We start from the raw sequence: 17,398 nt of genomic DNA on the forward strand, positions 1-17,398 counted from the left end.
ATTAGTATTATATTTGATTTTTTTTGAAAAAGCTTGTCGTTCATTAAGTATTCCTTTTCGGTTCGATTCCCAAGTGTAATACAAGATTTTTTTAGCAAGGACATTTTGACTCTGGTATCACCTGTAGAATACTACTACTGTAAACTACTTTAAAACACTCAAACACCATGATATATTCACTAAACAGGTTTTAGAATATGGGCGTGTATAGATTATTGGTCAAAGTTCGATTTGTGCATGTGTGTCTGTATGACAATGGTACTATTTATGTAAAACTAAACATTGGAATTAATCTAAATGGACCTTGCCCTATGACGAGTAACTGTACGCGCCAAAACACATCAATGTTGTCTACGACTGACTAAAAATACAGTAGAAATACTGTAATTTGTAACATCGTTGTGTCTCTGTGACAAAAATCAACATGAATATAACACCACTCTAAAATGAATGTTTAGATTTCGTACAATATTTTTCTACTCAAGTTTTGGAGGTGACAATAATCAATTAAAAAGGTTATCAAACAGAACCTACGATAATCTACTGTATATATTTGCTGCCAACACTGGTCTGAAAGCAATGTTATGGGAGCGTAGGAACCAAACAGTTGCAGTAACCGCAGCGTGCAACACGCGTCAACCGCGATGTCTATGAAAATTTTGCGCGGGAAGATTGCGCGACAGATATTAAAGAGTTTCACCGAAAAACAAATTAAAAGACATGTTTTAGTTAGGAATGTTAGATGTTTAGCCACACAGACCGCGCCGGTCCTGGAGCCTAACCATTTGGTATCTCCATACGGTGAAATATCAGTTGGAAATGAAAATTTAACGGATCATGTGTTTAAAGATTTTGCGGAGTGGTCGGATGCACCATGTGTGGTAAGCAGAACTTTTTATATATTATAAAACATGTTAAATATATTAAGAACGAAATAATGAAGGTAGGTTAAAAAATATTAGTTTGAACTTACCTTCATTTCCGCAAAAATCAAAATTGTGTTATTTTTGGTAAAATTGAGTAAATGTATTTTCCTGGACACATAAATGAAACTGTTTCCTGGACGCTAGATGAAATAAAATATATTTCTGAATTGTATAGAAAAAATGTGTAGATATTTATATGAAAGCAGCCATAGTCAATTAACTATTAATTTACAGTAAACGGTTGATTAACAATGTTTATTAGCTTAAATGCAATGATTCCATGATAGTACAAAGTTCAAGGGAGTAGATGTTTCGAATTATAAATAGTCTTATTGAAGGTGAAGAATCACGAATTCATGCACAATTTACTGGTGCACGGGAAAGAGATATTTTTTTAGAAATTAAAAACAAAGATATTTCTTTTCGTTTTGAGTAAGACTTTAACAACTTAAATAAGATTTTTCGCCCTTTAGATTATTTTTCCATCTACCAGAGACAATAAATACAGTATATTTCTATTTTAAACATAGATAATATGCATCCGTCTATTTCACTTATTTAAACGCGTCGTTCTCAAAAATAGGTCACGTTTGGTATTTTAAGATACTTTGTGTTTGTTATTTTCATTTCTAACTTCTTGAACTTAGATTTTGATAGATTTTATATTAGATTTAAGTCTTTATCCAATTTACATTTTTTTTTAATTTTAAAGATCTTTGAACTTTGATACTTATTTATAAATAGTTAGGCAATTTCTTGTGCCAAAGCTCGCATTCCGTGGTACGTTCGTTATGACGTTTAAGACTTTACGAAATTGTTAATATAACTAATATCAAGATGCAGAGTACTGAGTAGTGTTATATGATTCTCAACGTTGAGGTCCCACTTATAGAAATAAATTTGGACAGTCACAAACGGCTATATAATTCTATACCTAAAAACACAGAAGTAATAAGATTCACGTATTCTACTAGATAAGTATTATACTACACAAATATGTTGTGTCATGTGTCTTGATCCAATGGGGTCATTTACTATGCTGACACTGTTACGTTATCAAGTGATAGTGTATGTTAACTATATTACTCAAGTGTACAAATTCGATTTGATAAGAAATACAAATATTAGAACACCTTATCATCTATTTAAAAATCATATAAACCAATCTGGTGTTGAAATCGATAGTTTCCAAAACCTTCGTTTGTTAATTGGAGAACATACAAAAATCAGTGAGCAGTGTTGGCCTAGTGGGTTCAGCGTGCGACGCTCATCCCTGAGGTCGTAGGTTCGATCCCCGGCTGTACACCAATGTACTTTCTTGCTATGTGCGCATTTAACATTTGGTCGAACCGTGAAGGAAAATATCGTGAGGAAACCGGCTTGCCTTAGACCCAAAAAGTCGACGGCGTGAAGCATAGGAGGCTGATACTTGCCTATTAGATTGACAAATGATCATGAAACAGATTCAGAAATCTGAGGCCCAGACCTAAACCGGTTGTAGCGGCACTGGCTTTTTTGATACAAAACACTACACTTAATACTTTATTTATTATTTTACATTTTTAGTGGGTTTTGATGGCATTTAATATAATTTATATAATACATGCTTTCATTATCCGCAAGCAAAGCGTTTAGCAATTGAAAATCCAATACCGCAGATTTTGTATCAATTTTAATAATTGTTATTGCTATATGTACCTAACACACGTGATAAATTTTTGTGTCAACAGGTAAAATATTAGATTTTGACATGAGTTTGACATTTAACTAAGTTTTGGTTCTGAAACCTGAAGCCTAAGGAAGACCGGTTTCCTCACATTAGTTTTAATGTCTGATAGACTTGAATCGCGACAGGTTTACGATTCAGAGCCAGGAATTTCACTGCTGAAAGTTGAAATTCCGGACTTTGAATTTTCTAAATCGTTCTCGTCGTTGGCGAAAAAAAAACAAGTTAGATGAACTCTTAAATTTATAAACTATTTATAAACCGAAAATAATATTAAAAATGTAAAAGTATAATCAAATGTCAGAAAAACTTTTAATTTTCTCACAATGAATGCAATTCTTATCAGTAATTAAAATAAAAAGTCTGTGGCGCTACAACCTTTTTATGTCTAGGCCTCAGATTACGGTTTCATGATTACATGTCAATCTAATAGGCAAGTAGGTGTTCAGCTATACCTACCTGACACACGCCGTCGACTGTTCGGGTCTAAAGCTATTTCCTCACCCTTTTTTTTCTTCACCGTTCGAGCGAATGTTAAATGCGCACATAGAAAGATAGTCCATTGCACAGCCGGGGATCTAACCTACCACCTCAGGGATGAGAGTCGCACACTGAAGCCACTAATTAAAATAAATATTCGCCTGCTAAACATTGGTTACAATTGCAGACATGCGGAGCTTCTGGACGTTCCTACGAATATGGGATGATGCGGTTGATGATTGAACGTTGTTCGACAGCCCTTGCCGGCCATTTGAAGCTGAAACCGGGTGAACGAATTGGACTGATTCTGCCAAATATACCGGAGTTTGTTGTTCTCATCCACGGTGCCATGAAAGCAGGACTTGTAGTCACTTTTGCCAACCCTTTGTACACTTCTGGTGAGTATTTACGATAGAGTCTGTGGAAGAAAAGCGGTGTGGCGTTATGCGAACTAATAATATTTGCTATGAATTTTATTTTTGACGTGATAACGTCTTTAAAATCGTTTTAGTCGGGTGACATGTTCAGAAACTTGTGTCACACCAAAACCTCACGAGCGCGATCGCAGGTATAACGAGAGAGAGACGGACCGATCTCCCGTCTCATCTCGAGCGCTGCCAGTCATTCCGTGAATGTATGAAGAAAAATGTATATCATAGTCGAATAAGTAAACTTGTCATTTTACACCCGAAATTTATCATCAAAAGTGTGAATAAAACGATAGATGTAATTTAAAATTTGAAAAAATTGTTATCTTCATTAATTCCTTACTTCCCAAAAAACTTATATCACCAATAAGACGTTATCACGTAAACATCTCGATCGTAAACCTACTTTACAAACAACCAATATTTTTTTTCACAAAAATTACATTTTTATATAAAGTACTGGCTGACCCGGCAAACGTTGTTTTGCACATATATCTATTATTTCTAGGAAACATTTTTTTAGTTCAATAAAAATAACTATCTACTATAATAAAAAATAGGGGTTGATCGTAGAAGGGTCAAAATTAGGGGTCAAAATAAAACAATTTTTTTTTATAAAAGATAAAAAAAAATTGGGGTGGACACCCCCTATCACTTAGGGATTCTCAAACATACTGAATACGCATAAAAATTTCATAAGAATCGGTCGAGCCGTTTCGGAGGAGTATGGGAACGAACATTGTGACACGAGAATTTTATTTATATATTAGATGTATTTCACATAAAAAAAAACGTAAGACAGAAGGTCTCTTAAGTAGGGATTGAATAGGTGGACTGACTTGGTATTACATAGGTCTTACAACTTTTTACGGTAGAAGAACTGCGTTGCGAGATTTGGTTTTTTACAAGTTATTGATGGCATACAGTTTACGAAAAAAACTCTTTATTTTTAAATTTTCAATGAACCTAACTGATTCTATAACGCTATTGCTCCATCATCGACATTTGGTTAATAAATTGTGGTTGTGGTTTTGTTTGTTTGTTATAAATTAATAAAAAAAAAATTGGATAATCTAGTGAGGGTCTTACACTAGTACGTAGTACTAGTAGTATGTACGTCTACAAATTATATTGGTCGCAAAAGTTGTTTGTTTTGTTAATAAAAAATTAGTAGCGCTACAACATTTTTAGTTCTCGGCCTCAGATTTCTGTATCTATTTCATGATCATTTGTCAGTCTAATAGGCAAGTAGGTGATCAGCCTGTGCCTGTGGGTTAAGGCGAGCTGGTGTCCTAACTATGTTTTCCTTCACCGTTCGAGCGTATATTAAATGCGCACATAGGTAGGGCAGAGCCGGGGATCGAACCTACGACCTCAGAGATGAGAGTCGCACGCTGAATCCACTAGGCCAACACTGCCTTGTTATTAACATTTAAATAAAACAATTTCAGACGAAGTACGCCGTCAGTTCACGGACTGCAACGTGAAGGCCATTGCTACAATTGAGATGTTCATGCCGGTCGCGATGGAGGTCAGCAAATCACTGAAGGATTATAAAGGAACCATATGGGTTGGTGGCGAAGATGACAAAACTAAAGGTATATATTTCTTATAGAACAGGGTGCAAACGGGCAAAAGGCTCACCTGATGTTAAGTGATAGCCCTTTGACCTCTGCCAGAGGGCTCGCGAGTGTGATGCAGGCGTTTTACGAAATGCTCGCTCTTTTCTTGAAGGACCGTAAGTCGAATTGGTTCGGAAATACTTCACTGGGCAGCTGAATCTTATGCCCTGTAGGCCTAGGTAAGGTGCTGGACCTGGTTTGAACGAAATATGGGTTCCAAGGTAGTTAGCGGGCGTTAAATGAATAATGGGTATCGGTGAGTTTTGGCCAAAACGCAAATCAATTAGGTTCTTTTTCTGTTTATCGTATGATTATTTTATTCACCGTAAAATGTAATAGAAAGAAGAGTAATGGCTGGGTCGAATTGTTTGAGACACCCTTTAACTGGTTAGGGCTACTTTTGTATATTTTGTATAGATACTAGTTATATCCCATTCCCATTTTTAAAGGCCCATTTAATGAAGTATTACATACTTTTAGTTAGTGCGATAAATCAATAAATAACAAAAATACATTAATTAATTGAAAATAGTCGGTTTGCCTGGAAGAGATTGCTTGGCAATAATTATAAAGCTGTTCCCCCCTCACATTTACGTGTGTTTTGTTATCTTTAAATATACAATAATATAAGAATTGACTATGATGATATGATTGATAATGTAATACACCTTGTATGTACTTACTACCTAATATGTAAAATTCTACCTTTTAATTATGTAAGACAAATGCACGCCATTACTAATCTAAACTTTAGATTTACGTCCATAATATTTTTGTACCATATTCTTGCAAATAAATAAATTATTATTATTAGATATTATTGAAAATAAATAAAAACAATTCCAGGAATCCATGGCCTCCGCTCACTGTTGATGGCAGGTCATGATGCAGATCTTCCTAAATTGGACGCTGACGATGTCTGTCTGATCCCTTACTCCAGTGGAACCACTGGTCTGCCCAAGGGAGTCATGCTCACGCATAAGAATCTTGTGTCCAACATAAAGCAAGTCCAAACACCAAAATTCATGAAGTATGAAGGCGAAAAAGGTACTTACCTTTATTTTCTTATTGACGCTAAAATTTTTGAAACGATTTATATGTCATATTTTATATCTTATGTTATAATCTCTAATTAACTAATATATCAACTTTCATAAACAAGTTGACAGCTTTGAAAGTCTACTTTGACTTATATGTACTATATAATAATGCAAAATGGCGAAAAAGTCGAACATCTTACAAGGCCTGCCGGAGTTTAAACTCGACGTGACGACCTTAACGGACATTATTCTGAATTAACACGCAAAATAAAAACAATTAAATAAATAAAACACGCAAAAATACTAGTCTAACATTACTCTTGTCTAAATTTTATTTAAACCCTGGTATTTTTAATCATAAGAAATAAATTAGCCCCGGTTTAAATAAAACAGCCATCTTTGTCTTTTTTCATGACAGCGTAAACAATGTGCTCTACGATGTAAGAGTATTTTATTATATTGTGTGCAATTATGTAAAATACATATTATCGTCTTAAATTCGTAATATTAGCGTGTTTAATCAATTTAAAATGTCATTAAAGATACATTTATGTATCAGACTAACCCTAGCAACGTATAAAATTATAATATATATAAAAATAAATAGTAATTCTATAGAATGCGAAATAATATATATGCGAAATAAATCCATTAGAAAATTTCTTTATTATTTATACATTTTTCAGTATAATTCTGCTACTTGGTCAAATTTGACCCAAAGGACTTGAACTTGCCAGTTAATATAAATATGTCAGTCAATGCTTTGTATTCATTTTTTTGTATTTTCAGGAAAAGGTGACGTCATCTTGACGGTTCCGCCATTTTTCCACATCTACGGATTTAACGGCATTCTCAATTATAACTTGGTGCTCGGCTATCACATCGTCTCTCTTCCCAAGTGAGTGATCTGTGTGAATTCTTTAATTTAAACGAACAACTTTTTAGCATAGCTATATACTATAAATAATATTCTTACCATTTTGAAATGATCTGTCAATCTAATAGGCAAGTAGGTGATCAGCCTCCTGTGCCTGACACACGCCGTCGACTTTTTGTGTCTAAGGCTAGCCTCACGATGGTTTCCTTCACCGTTCCAGTGAATGTTAATGAGCACATAGAAAGAAAGTCCATTGGTTCTCAGCCAGGGATCGTACCTACGACCTCAGGGATGAGAATCACACGCTGAATTCACTAGGCAAACACTGCTCATGAAACATACAGAAATCTGAGGCCCAGACCTAAAAAGGTTATAGCGCCACTGACGTTCACGCATGCGAACCACATGCGAACCACATACACAAACAAACCGAAACTCTCAGTTTTCATAACAACAGTTATTATATTTCTATTACAACGGGTAGATTTTTCCGTCTTTACATCCTAACGGTTGATAATAAATTTACATGTATTTAACATTACCGATTCAGAAATTTGAATCTTCTAAGTCACAAAGACCCTATTAAAAACTCTTCAGAAAATATTTATTTAGCATTGTCATTAAAATACTCAAATTATGAAAATAACTCTTTACTTTAGTAAGATTTGTTACGATAATTTTTATAAAATTGAATTTATAACGCCTGCGATAATTTTGTCTTTATCGATGCAATTTGTTTTAGGTGCGCGAACTTCATTTCGCATGAATGTTTGTTTAGCCTACTTTTTTAGTTAGAACATTTTGCTATGCTACCCTATAGAGGCGGTTCGATTTCAGGAATAAAAACCTAATTTTATATTTATATATAATTTTATTTTTTATTATTCCAATTTCTCTCCATAAAATATTCCTCGTATCTTATTGTGCAACAGTAGTTTAAGTATAAAATTGTAAGTGTTATATAGAAATTATTGTCAAGTACCGTTAATATGGAATAAATGGGTCAAATGGAATAGAGAGATGCCCAAGACACAGGGAATCCTAGTGCACCTTCTTTTTAAGAATAGTATATTTCATTACGAGTGCGGAAAGCTTGTCATTGCAAAGAGTTCCGACAAATGTCTACCCGAGCCGAGGCGTAGCCGAAGGTGAGGGTTGACAGTCGGAACAAGTTGCAATGATGGTTCCGCACGTGTACTGAACGACTATTTTTAATACAGTTGCGAAAAAATTAAGCAATTTAATAAAATATTAAAACACAATAACCTCAACTAACTAATCAGTTATTTCTTATAAAAGGTATAATTCACATATTCATCGAAATTACAGTTTTTTTACTTACTGGGGATGTTTTAGGTTGCATATTTACTGTTTGAGACAAACTATTATTAATTTCGTATGATTGTTCATGTGTATTTAATATATAATATAACAAACAACTAAACTAGCAAAGAACATTTTTGGAAAATGGCGCCAACTGTAAAAGAATATGAGCAGAAATTTTTTTTCTTCACCCATTCTGGGTAGGCAAAGGGAACTATGCCCATACAGCCAAATCTTCAGTAGAATTTTTTTATTGATATGAAATTTAATGAGATGAAATGAAATGAAACCTAACCTAAAACTCATTGAATCAAATCATTAAATCTGATATTAAAACAAATGAGTAGCTTCTTTTTTGAAATATTTGCATGAATTATAAAAACTTCTATGATTTTTTTTAGTAAAAACTTCGTGGTTGTTTTTTTTCTTTTTAATAGACATTATCTTGACAGTTGGGAAAGAAAACGCACTAGTTCGGAAAAGGTAAAGAAAAAGCACGAGTGTGTAATAGCCCACATCCCGAACGCTATACGTCCCTGCAATACGCCACTTTTTGAGCAACTGTATTAAAATAGTATATTTCATTACGAGTGCGGAAAGCTTGTCATTGCAAAGAGTTCCAACAAATGTCTACCCGAGCCGAGGCGCAGCCGAAGGTGAGGGTTGACAGTCGGAACAAGTTGCAATGATGGTTCCGCACGTGTACTGAACGACTATTTTTAATACAGTTGCGAAAAAATTAAGCAATTTAATAAAATAATAAAAACACAATAAACTCAACTAACTAATCATTTATTTCTTATAAAAGTTATAATTCACATATACATTGAAATTGGTACAGTTTTTTATACTAACTGGGGAAGTTTTAGGTTGCATATTTACTGTTTGAGACAAACTATTATTAATTTCGTATGATTGTTCATGTATGTTTGTCAAAGGTGTTATACAATGGCGTTTGCTAGTTGATGGAATTGGATCTGATGAATTATCATTATCAACGAAGGTAGATGGACGAACGTTCTCTTCAGTATTGTCATGTGAAGGAGACGGACTGGACTTTAAATTAATGGATTGTGTGATTTTTTTCCCAGTTTCTAGTTTGTTGTTTAATGAATAAGCAATATAGCCTTCTGCAACTTTGTCTGACTTCCAACCTCCTAGTCGCTTTAAGGACGTCAAATTGGCTCCTGAATCCGCCAATAATGTAGCAGAGGTCCTCCTGAAGCTGTGCCCAGTATAATACTCAGCATCCGGCAGACCAAGAAACGTAGCTATTTCTTTTGGCATATTACCAAATTTGTTTATCCCGATTGCTTCAGCTGTACACTTTCCTTTTTGATAATTTTGGAAAAAACGGTCGGTTTTTGCCTTTTGAGACCGCTGATTCATAAATTTTTGCACTATTTTAAGAAAATCTCCTTCAACAACAAAGCTTCTCGGTATCTTATTTTTTGTATTCGGAATCTTGATTAGTAGCATTTTTCCATGGGCTTCAATATCTTTTAAAGTAATATTGGCTAACTCCTCTCTGCGGCAAGCTCCAACAACGCCAAAAATCAGCGCAACCTACAAAAAAAAAGGGATTTGATTAATATTTTTTAAAATAATATATTGACTGTATTTAGCGATTTCGTAAACTGAATACTAAAGAAAAATATAAGGCTATGTTCACATGTAACGCGCGTCAACGCGCGATCAAATTTGAAGAGCGTTCAGATGATGAGCGCTAACGCGCGTTGCGAGAGTACTCGTCAGTCTAGTTCGGTAGAACGTAGAAAATGGACGTGGAAGAGGCTATTATTTTGTGGTTATATTATAAAGAAAAATATAGAAAAAGAAAACGTACACATTGGGTTCATACAATTTTGAAAAAAAAAATACACATTATATAATATTTTTTATACAAATTTGCTATATTCCAACTTACTGGCCTTTTTTCTACTTCATCGATTAGTAAGTCGATGTCAATATCTTCAATTTCACTCATTTTAAATGCGAGAACAAAATATAATTACAAAAATTACATGCGATCGCGATGAAAGCGCGCGCTCATCTGAACAGCAAACGGACATTACATTAATATCAAAGCGCGCGTCAACGCGCGATCACCTGCGTCTAGAGACTTTTTCTCTGAGCGCCGCGTTGACGCGCGTTAACGCGCGCTCATGTGAACAGTTGTATGAAAATACCACAATGTCTAGTCGCGCGATTTGAAAACGCGCGTCAAGTTTTTGCCATCTGAACATAGCCTTAGTATTTATTAATAAATTACCTTTGTGGCTAAATAACGATCATCGGGAGCTTCGTTCAAAAACTTTTCCACTTCATTCGATGTTAATATTTTCGACTTTTTAGTTGTAAAACCGTCTGATTGTCGTTTTAAGAAAGCTTTTAGTTTTGGGTATTCACTTATATCCACGTTGTTCCTTATTTTCAGCATACTTTTTATCATCGAAAACCTCGACCATAACGTAGAAGATTTTAATTTTTCTGAGAGTTCGTAGAAGTATGCCAACATAACATTTTCTGAAAAACTATTTGCTTTTTTCTCTTCTCTCCACGTAATAAATTCGTCGTATGTAGAAATGTAGCGACTTTTTGACTTTTCCGGTAAAATGTTCTCCGAAGCATTTTGTGCAATTATACTGAGTTCCGGTGGTGTTAATTCAAATAAAATATCGTCGAAATTACTCATTTTGTGCAACAAACAACTAAACTCGCAAGAACAATTTTGGAAAATGGCGCCAACCGTAAAAGAATATATTATGTAATCAGAGTTTTTTTTTTTTTTCACCCATTCTGGGTAGGCAAAGGGAACTATGCCCATACAGCCAAATCTTCAGTAGAATTTTTTTATTGATATGAAATGAAAATGAAATTTAAACAGATGAAATGAAATGAAACCCAACCTAACTCATTGAATCAAATCATTAAATCTGATATTGAAACAAATTAGTAGCTTCTTTAAAGAAATATATGCATGAATCATACACACTTCTATGATTTTTTTTAGTAAAAACTTCGTGGTTGGTTTTTTCTTTTTAATAGACATTATTTTGACAATTGGTAAAGAAAAAGCACGAGTGTGTAATAGCCCACATCCCGAACGCTATACGTCCCTGCAATACGCCACTTTTTGAGCAACTGTATTAAAAAATATCCTTTTTTTATTATGTATAGTAAGTTTTTTCTTACTTTCTAGTTTAAGGAATAAATATAAATTTTCTAATTAGTCCAGCCGTCTTCGAGTCTTGCGCTTACCAACATATTTTGAGATTAATTTTCTTTATATACATATATATATTTACAATTGTAGGTTCACACCAGAAGACTATATAAAATGTCTAATCGAATATAAACCAACAACTCTGTTTGTGGTGCCATCATTATTAACATTCCTTGCGACTCATCCTTCAGTGAAGAAGGAGTATTTGGAGTCAGTGGAATCCATCATGGTTGGGGCTGCTCCCACCACGGATAGTATGTTGGAGAAGTTCCTTCTCAAGGTCGGAAAGACTAAGGATCAAATTAAGTTACTACAAGGTATGTTAGAATAAACGTACTATAAACACTAATGAGTTGACTGTTAAAAGCCTTAACACTTATAACAAAATGGCCGCCGTGTCCGAGTCGGTCTAAAAAGTTTTATTAAATAAAAAATAACATGACGAATTGATTACACGGTTTTGGAGTCAGTTTAAAACAGTTAAAACTTAAACCAGAAAATATATTACTTATAAATTATATTTAATTAAAAATATATTCTAACTCATTAAAATTAAGGAACAAAGTTCATATATTGTTTACTAAGAGAAGGTCATTTTGAATAAATAAAAATTAATAATGCAATTACGAATTAAACTCCGCGGCTCGTAATAATTTCTTTTATTGACGCACATTAACAAAAAATTCAGTACGGATCGAAGTTTATTTTCACATATATACAATTATTTATATGGAGTTTAAAACAATAAAATAGCCCAGAATCCAGATGTTTCCATGATAATCCGTTATCATGACATATTTGTATAATTGTAATAATGCGTTTTAATTTACTAAAGTGCTTCCAATACAGTTACATGAGCGGAGATCCTAGATTTCATAACCAGGGAAAAAGTATTCGAGCATTTTAGGGCATTTTTAATTCAAGTGGCCTATCATGAGCTCATATTGCGTAATGACACAGCGGTAAACAAATTTCGTTAATTTAATTTGTATGAATATTCGTACCATGACCCTGCAACGGAACCTAAATCGAACGGTTTAGCCGTCAATCTATGACAGAATAAGTGATTCTGAAAGTTACCTTTTCTAAAACTTTTTTGTATCGAAGTATCCAAGTAAGTTTAAATCATAAAATTTAATATTTCAATTAAAACTAGTTTATAAAGATTAATAAGATATATCATAGAATCATTTGTCGAAGCAAGTTTGACAGTTTCAGAACATACATAGAAACCCATTGATATATAAAAAACCCAAGATGCACAATCAACGTCTAAAAAACGTCCTCAAAAAATGAGCGCAACATTCTAAATTGTGCACTCATTTCAAAAAGTCTCGCGTCTAGTACGTGGAGTCGATGTTATTTATTTGTGTTTTTTTTTATAAATAAATTTATGTACTTTTGAACTTTTTTGTGTGTAGTTTTTGACAAATATATTTACTAACAAATTATTTTTTAATTTAAAGAAAAAACTTTTTAACCGGATTAAAGTTATGTATTATTATAAATTTCCAACTATTTAACATCCAACACCTTTTGTCTTTAGTCACCATGACCACGCACGCTGTAAAGCACCCGAAAAGTCGGATAAATTTAAAATTATGTTAAATAGTTGTAAATAAAAAAGTAATGTTCGACTCCACTCAATACCTTGTCCTACCGACCACGGTCGGTCGTAAAATTTTATTGCTTTAAGTACGTATACACTGCGTTGTAATAACAACTTTAAGAAATTCGCGTAAGGTTGATTTTGCAATAATATATGCTTGTAACATATACTGTTATAGGCATACTGTTATAGAAAATGACAGAAATAGTGTTTCGGGACACTTTCGAGCGTTACTTTTATTCGAGACTGTGCATCTTGGGTTTTTTATATATCAATGTAGAAACCATAAACAAAATTACTATCGGTCTTTCGGTCAGTCTTGCGATTCCAATACGTTTCAGTTTATAGGAAATACAAAATAATGCGATTAAATTAAGGAATCTAAACTCATCAGCTGGATCTTTTTAACTAAGCTTATAATAGTTATAACAAAATGGCCGCCGTGTCCGAGTCAATATCAATTTCAGAATTTTAATTAACATTTTAACTATCTATATTTTTTGAAGTTATACTTCTTTAGGCGCGTTATGAAAAATTTATGAGAGTGAAATTTTACGATGCGCGCGCACCGTGACACAAAATTAACAGAATGAAGTTGCCCACGGAAGATGCTATGGCATTGGACATAATTTAAAAACAACATTCGAATAATAATAGAATTTATGTTACACTTAATGTAAGAGCATATTAATAAATATTTATTTATTTAATTTTTCAAATGTAAACTGAACTTTATGGACTATAAAGACTCCTTTTCCAGTCTTTGATTATTTAATTGTAATTAATTATTTGCATGCAATCAAAAACTATTTTTAATAATGCCAAAGAAGTATAACTACTTACGCGCGTACATAAGTACACGCACCCTTTTTTTTATTATTCAATCAAACAGAACATTCTAAACAGTTTAATTGTACAACGATATGTCATACTTTTATTTTTAGAAGAGTTATTCATTGTTTCAACTTATCTTTTTTGATTATTATTAATAAATTTGAGATACAAATTGCGTCGCCATCTTGCTTAGAGAAGCGTTTTGGCGGGTTCTTGAATATTTCAAATGTTTTTTAAAGCCAATACGTACCAGAAATAAAAAACAATTTGTGTAGTTTCTATAGTCACTAATAAATTATCTGACATAGTTTTTAATATCTTGTCAAATAGCCTATAATTATTTAAAAATATATTCTTGTTTATTAAAAAAAATTCTAGGTTACGGAATGACGGAGAGTTCTCCTGTGACTCTCTTAACACCATACATATACCCGTATGACAAAATCGGGTCCATTGGTCAGCTGGTGCCTTCCACTCAGGCGAGGGTCATATCTCTCACCACGGGTGACTCTTTGGGCCCTCATGAGTCAGGGGAAATATTATTGAAGGGGCCACAGGTATCTAAAATATATCTTATTATATACATATTTTTTTACAAATCGTGCTCAATAATTTGATCAAGTTGACAGAACTATGATAATATTTTGTACGTATTTTTATTGAAAATAGTAACGCTACGTTTCAAGTACTAATAATTTCGTTATACTCGACTGTAGTCAATGATTTTAATCTCTTTAGGTTATGAAAGGCTATTGGAATAACGAGAAAGCGACGAAAGAGACCGTAGACAATGAAGGGTGGTTACACACAGGTGACGTCGCGTATTATGACAAAGACCATTACTTCTACATCGTTGACAGGACTAAGGAACTTATCAAGGTTAAGGGTAACCAGGTAAGTCATGAATCATTCTAGAAGGTGAAAACCATAACATATTTGTGCAGTAGTTTTTGACTTTGTCGCAAACAAACAGATAGATAGATAGATGTGGCAGAGGACTTGTTTTTATATAATACTAGCTGCCCGCGAGCTTCGTTTCTCCTTAATGTAATTAGCCTACCTGTTTAGTACATACCAACATGGATCATTTTGCTATGCTACCCCAGAGACTGTTCGGTTTTCCGGAATAAAAACTTTTTAGGTTGTTCTGTGAATTTTTCTCTATATAAACCTCAGAGTTCAAATCATAATTAACAAATAAAAAATAGGGGTTGATCTGATTCTCGGACTTACTGAATATGCATAAAAAAATTCATAAGAATCGGTTGAGCTGTTTCGGAGGAGTATGGGAATGAACATTGTGACACAAGAATTTTATATACTAGAAGATAATATATAAGTTAGACATATCCTGCCGGTGACTTATTTGTAGGCATCATCAAGCTCTATTTTTCTCTAGAACTCAATAATATATCTCTCATCCTTAAGGCAGCGTTCGTAAAGGTGCGTACAGACTATATAACATAACATGTTATACAACATTGCTATACAACATGTTTCAGATAATGTGGACACTGAATGTTATAAAACATGTTTCTAATAACATGTTATTGATATGTACCACATTGTTATATTGTTACGTTATTGATATGAACCCAGCATCTACGTTTTTTGTTTTTCTTTTGTTATTTAAAATAACAACAGTCGCTGCCGCAGCCAGCAAAACGTCCTCTCGCGTCGACATTGTGGATAGCACTGGAGAACGATAAACGACAATGGTTATATAACATTGTTATATTGCATTGTTATTCTAATGTGTACAGTATTGTTTTAAGTTTTATGTTATAATGTTGAATAACGAGGTTACATAATGTGGACGTGTTATAAAACACAAGTAAAATTTAAAAAAAGTTATATAATATGTTACATAGTCTGTACGCACCCTAAGAAACGTTTTTGTTTGTCCACTTCTTTCGACTTACCACGAAAAACTCCTTTCATTTTTCGATGTAATATGCCTATGATACTCACAAATAACGTGGCTTTCTATTGGTAATTTTTTTTTTAAGAATTGCTAAGTTGAGCCGGAAATTACCCCCTTTTATTATATTAACAATTATTTAAGTTACATTATAAAACTTAATTCTAATAGATAAATAAAACTTAATCCAATAAATCATATGACCCGTTTTAAGTAGGTAATCAGCGTGTCAACACAGAGTCCTCTTCCAGCTGCTTCCATTCTTTTCTAATGTTAGCTCTTCTTGTCCAAGTTATGCCTCATATTCTCTTTATATCGTCTGCTCATCTGTTGCTTTGACTTCCTCTTTTCTTTTTGCCATTGCGTGTTTGCAATTCTGTAATTATGAGTGTCCATTTCAACCTGCTGTCTCTCGTCACCTGCCCGGTCCAGCGCCATTTCAATTGCCTTATTTTCTTTATTATGTCCTCTTCTTTAGTCACTGATCTTATCTCTTCTGCCCTTTTTTGATGTCTCAGTGTTACACCCACCATGCTTCGTTCCATTTCTCTTTGGCATGTTCTCAACTTTAGAAGATGTTTTTGAGATAATGCCAATTAACTTCTTAATAATAATAAACTTTTTAATTATAAATATTATGTTGCTTTTTAAATTCAATTTTAATATTTAATCAATTAGATCCCCAACGTGAATTTTCCAATGAGGCAAACTTGGACTTCTATTTTCACAGTTATAAACTGCATAGATTTACGACGTTTTTGTTTGTCCGTTGAGTGAACTAACAAAAGTTCTGCTTCATGTCAGTTCCTATACTGTATGAAATAGTTAGTATTTTTGTAGTTTAATCTTAATTAAATATTAAATAAATCTTAATTGCCGTATTGGAGTAATCTGTAATGGTAGCTTATTTTGTTGTTAAATAAATATCTTTTTACGTTCAAAATCATATTTATTAAAACATAACAGATTGGCCATAAGTTTGTCTCTTCTAATCTTACCTCATTCCCTATACAGGTCTCACCAACCGAAATCGAAAATATAATAATGGAGCAACCGGAAGTGGCGGATGTCGCCGTTGTCGGTATGCCGGATGCACTCGCGGGGGAAGTCCCTAAAGCCTATGTCGTTCTAAAGCCAAATCACAAATTGACAGAAAAACAAGTTTATGATATTATTGCCCAGAAATTGGTGAAATACAAACATTTGGAAGGCGGTGTTGCCTTTTTAGACGCGATTCCGCGCAACGCCGCGGGAAAAATTATGCGCAATGAATTAAAAGTGCTGAAAAAATAACAAAAAAAAACAATATAAAGTGATAGAATAGAATAATGATGTAATTTTTTATGATTAGCTAATAAATTTTATTATTTATTTTAAACGTATATT

General features: G+C 33.4%; 2 protein-coding genes across 2 annotated transcripts; one reads left to right on the plus strand and one right to left on the minus strand.

Moving 5' to 3' along the window:
* The first annotated feature begins 586 nt into the window (after positions 1 to 586).
* On the plus strand, positions 587 to 17,390 carry LOC125057181 (probable 4-coumarate--CoA ligase 1). Its single transcript, XM_047660698.1, has 9 exons — positions 587 to 881; positions 3,320 to 3,530; positions 5,012 to 5,158; positions 6,029 to 6,229; positions 7,012 to 7,120; positions 11,739 to 11,965; positions 14,470 to 14,648; positions 14,830 to 14,985; positions 17,027 to 17,390. Exons 1-9 carry the CDS (start codon positions 645 to 647, stop codon positions 17,303 to 17,305), a joined length of 1,746 nt encoding a protein of 581 aa, XP_047516654.1. The 5' UTR covers positions 587 to 644; the 3' UTR covers positions 17,306 to 17,390.
* LOC125057184 lies at positions 8,609 to 11,366 on the minus strand. The gene is made up of 2 exons (XM_047660701.1): positions 10,695 to 11,366; positions 8,609 to 9,988 (listed from the first exon to the last, which is right to left on the minus strand). The coding sequence occupies exons 1-2, from the start codon at positions 11,247 to 11,249 to the stop codon at positions 9,215 to 9,217; spliced, it is 1,329 nt and encodes a 442-aa protein (XP_047516657.1). The 5' UTR covers positions 11,250 to 11,366; the 3' UTR covers positions 8,609 to 9,214.
* Positions 17,391 to 17,398: the final 8 nt, after the last annotated feature.

Source organism: Pieris napi, chromosome 16 (assembly GCF_905475465.1).
Source record: "Pieris napi chromosome 16, ilPieNapi1.2, whole genome shotgun sequence".
In the NCBI taxonomy this organism is placed as follows: Eukaryota; Metazoa; Arthropoda; class Insecta; order Lepidoptera; family Pieridae; genus Pieris; species Pieris napi.

What these genes read in the sequence shown, in the direction of transcription:
- LOC125057181 (XM_047660698.1), top strand. Translation starts at nt 645, where the DNA reads ATGTCTATGAAAATTTTGCGCGGGAAGATTGCGCGACAGATATTAAAG. An exon ending in TCAAATTAAGTTACTACAAG is followed by an intron (nt 11,966 to 14,469) that starts GTATGTTAGAAT and finishes AAAAAATTCTAG; the next exon opens with GTTACGGAATGACGGAGAGT. An exon ending in TCAAGGTTAAGGGTAACCAG is followed by an intron (nt 14,986 to 17,026) that starts GTAAGTCATGAA and finishes TTCCCTATACAG; the next exon opens with GTCTCACCAACCGAAATCGA.
- LOC125057184 (XM_047660701.1), bottom strand. Translation starts at nt 11,249, where the DNA reads ATGGGCATAGTTCCCTTTGCCTACCCAGAATGGGTGAAAAAAAAAAAA. An exon ending in ATCGTTATTTAGCCACAAAG is followed by an intron (nt 9,989 to 10,694) that starts GTAATTTATTAA and finishes TTTTTTTTGTAG; the next exon opens with GTTGCGCTGATTTTTGGCGT.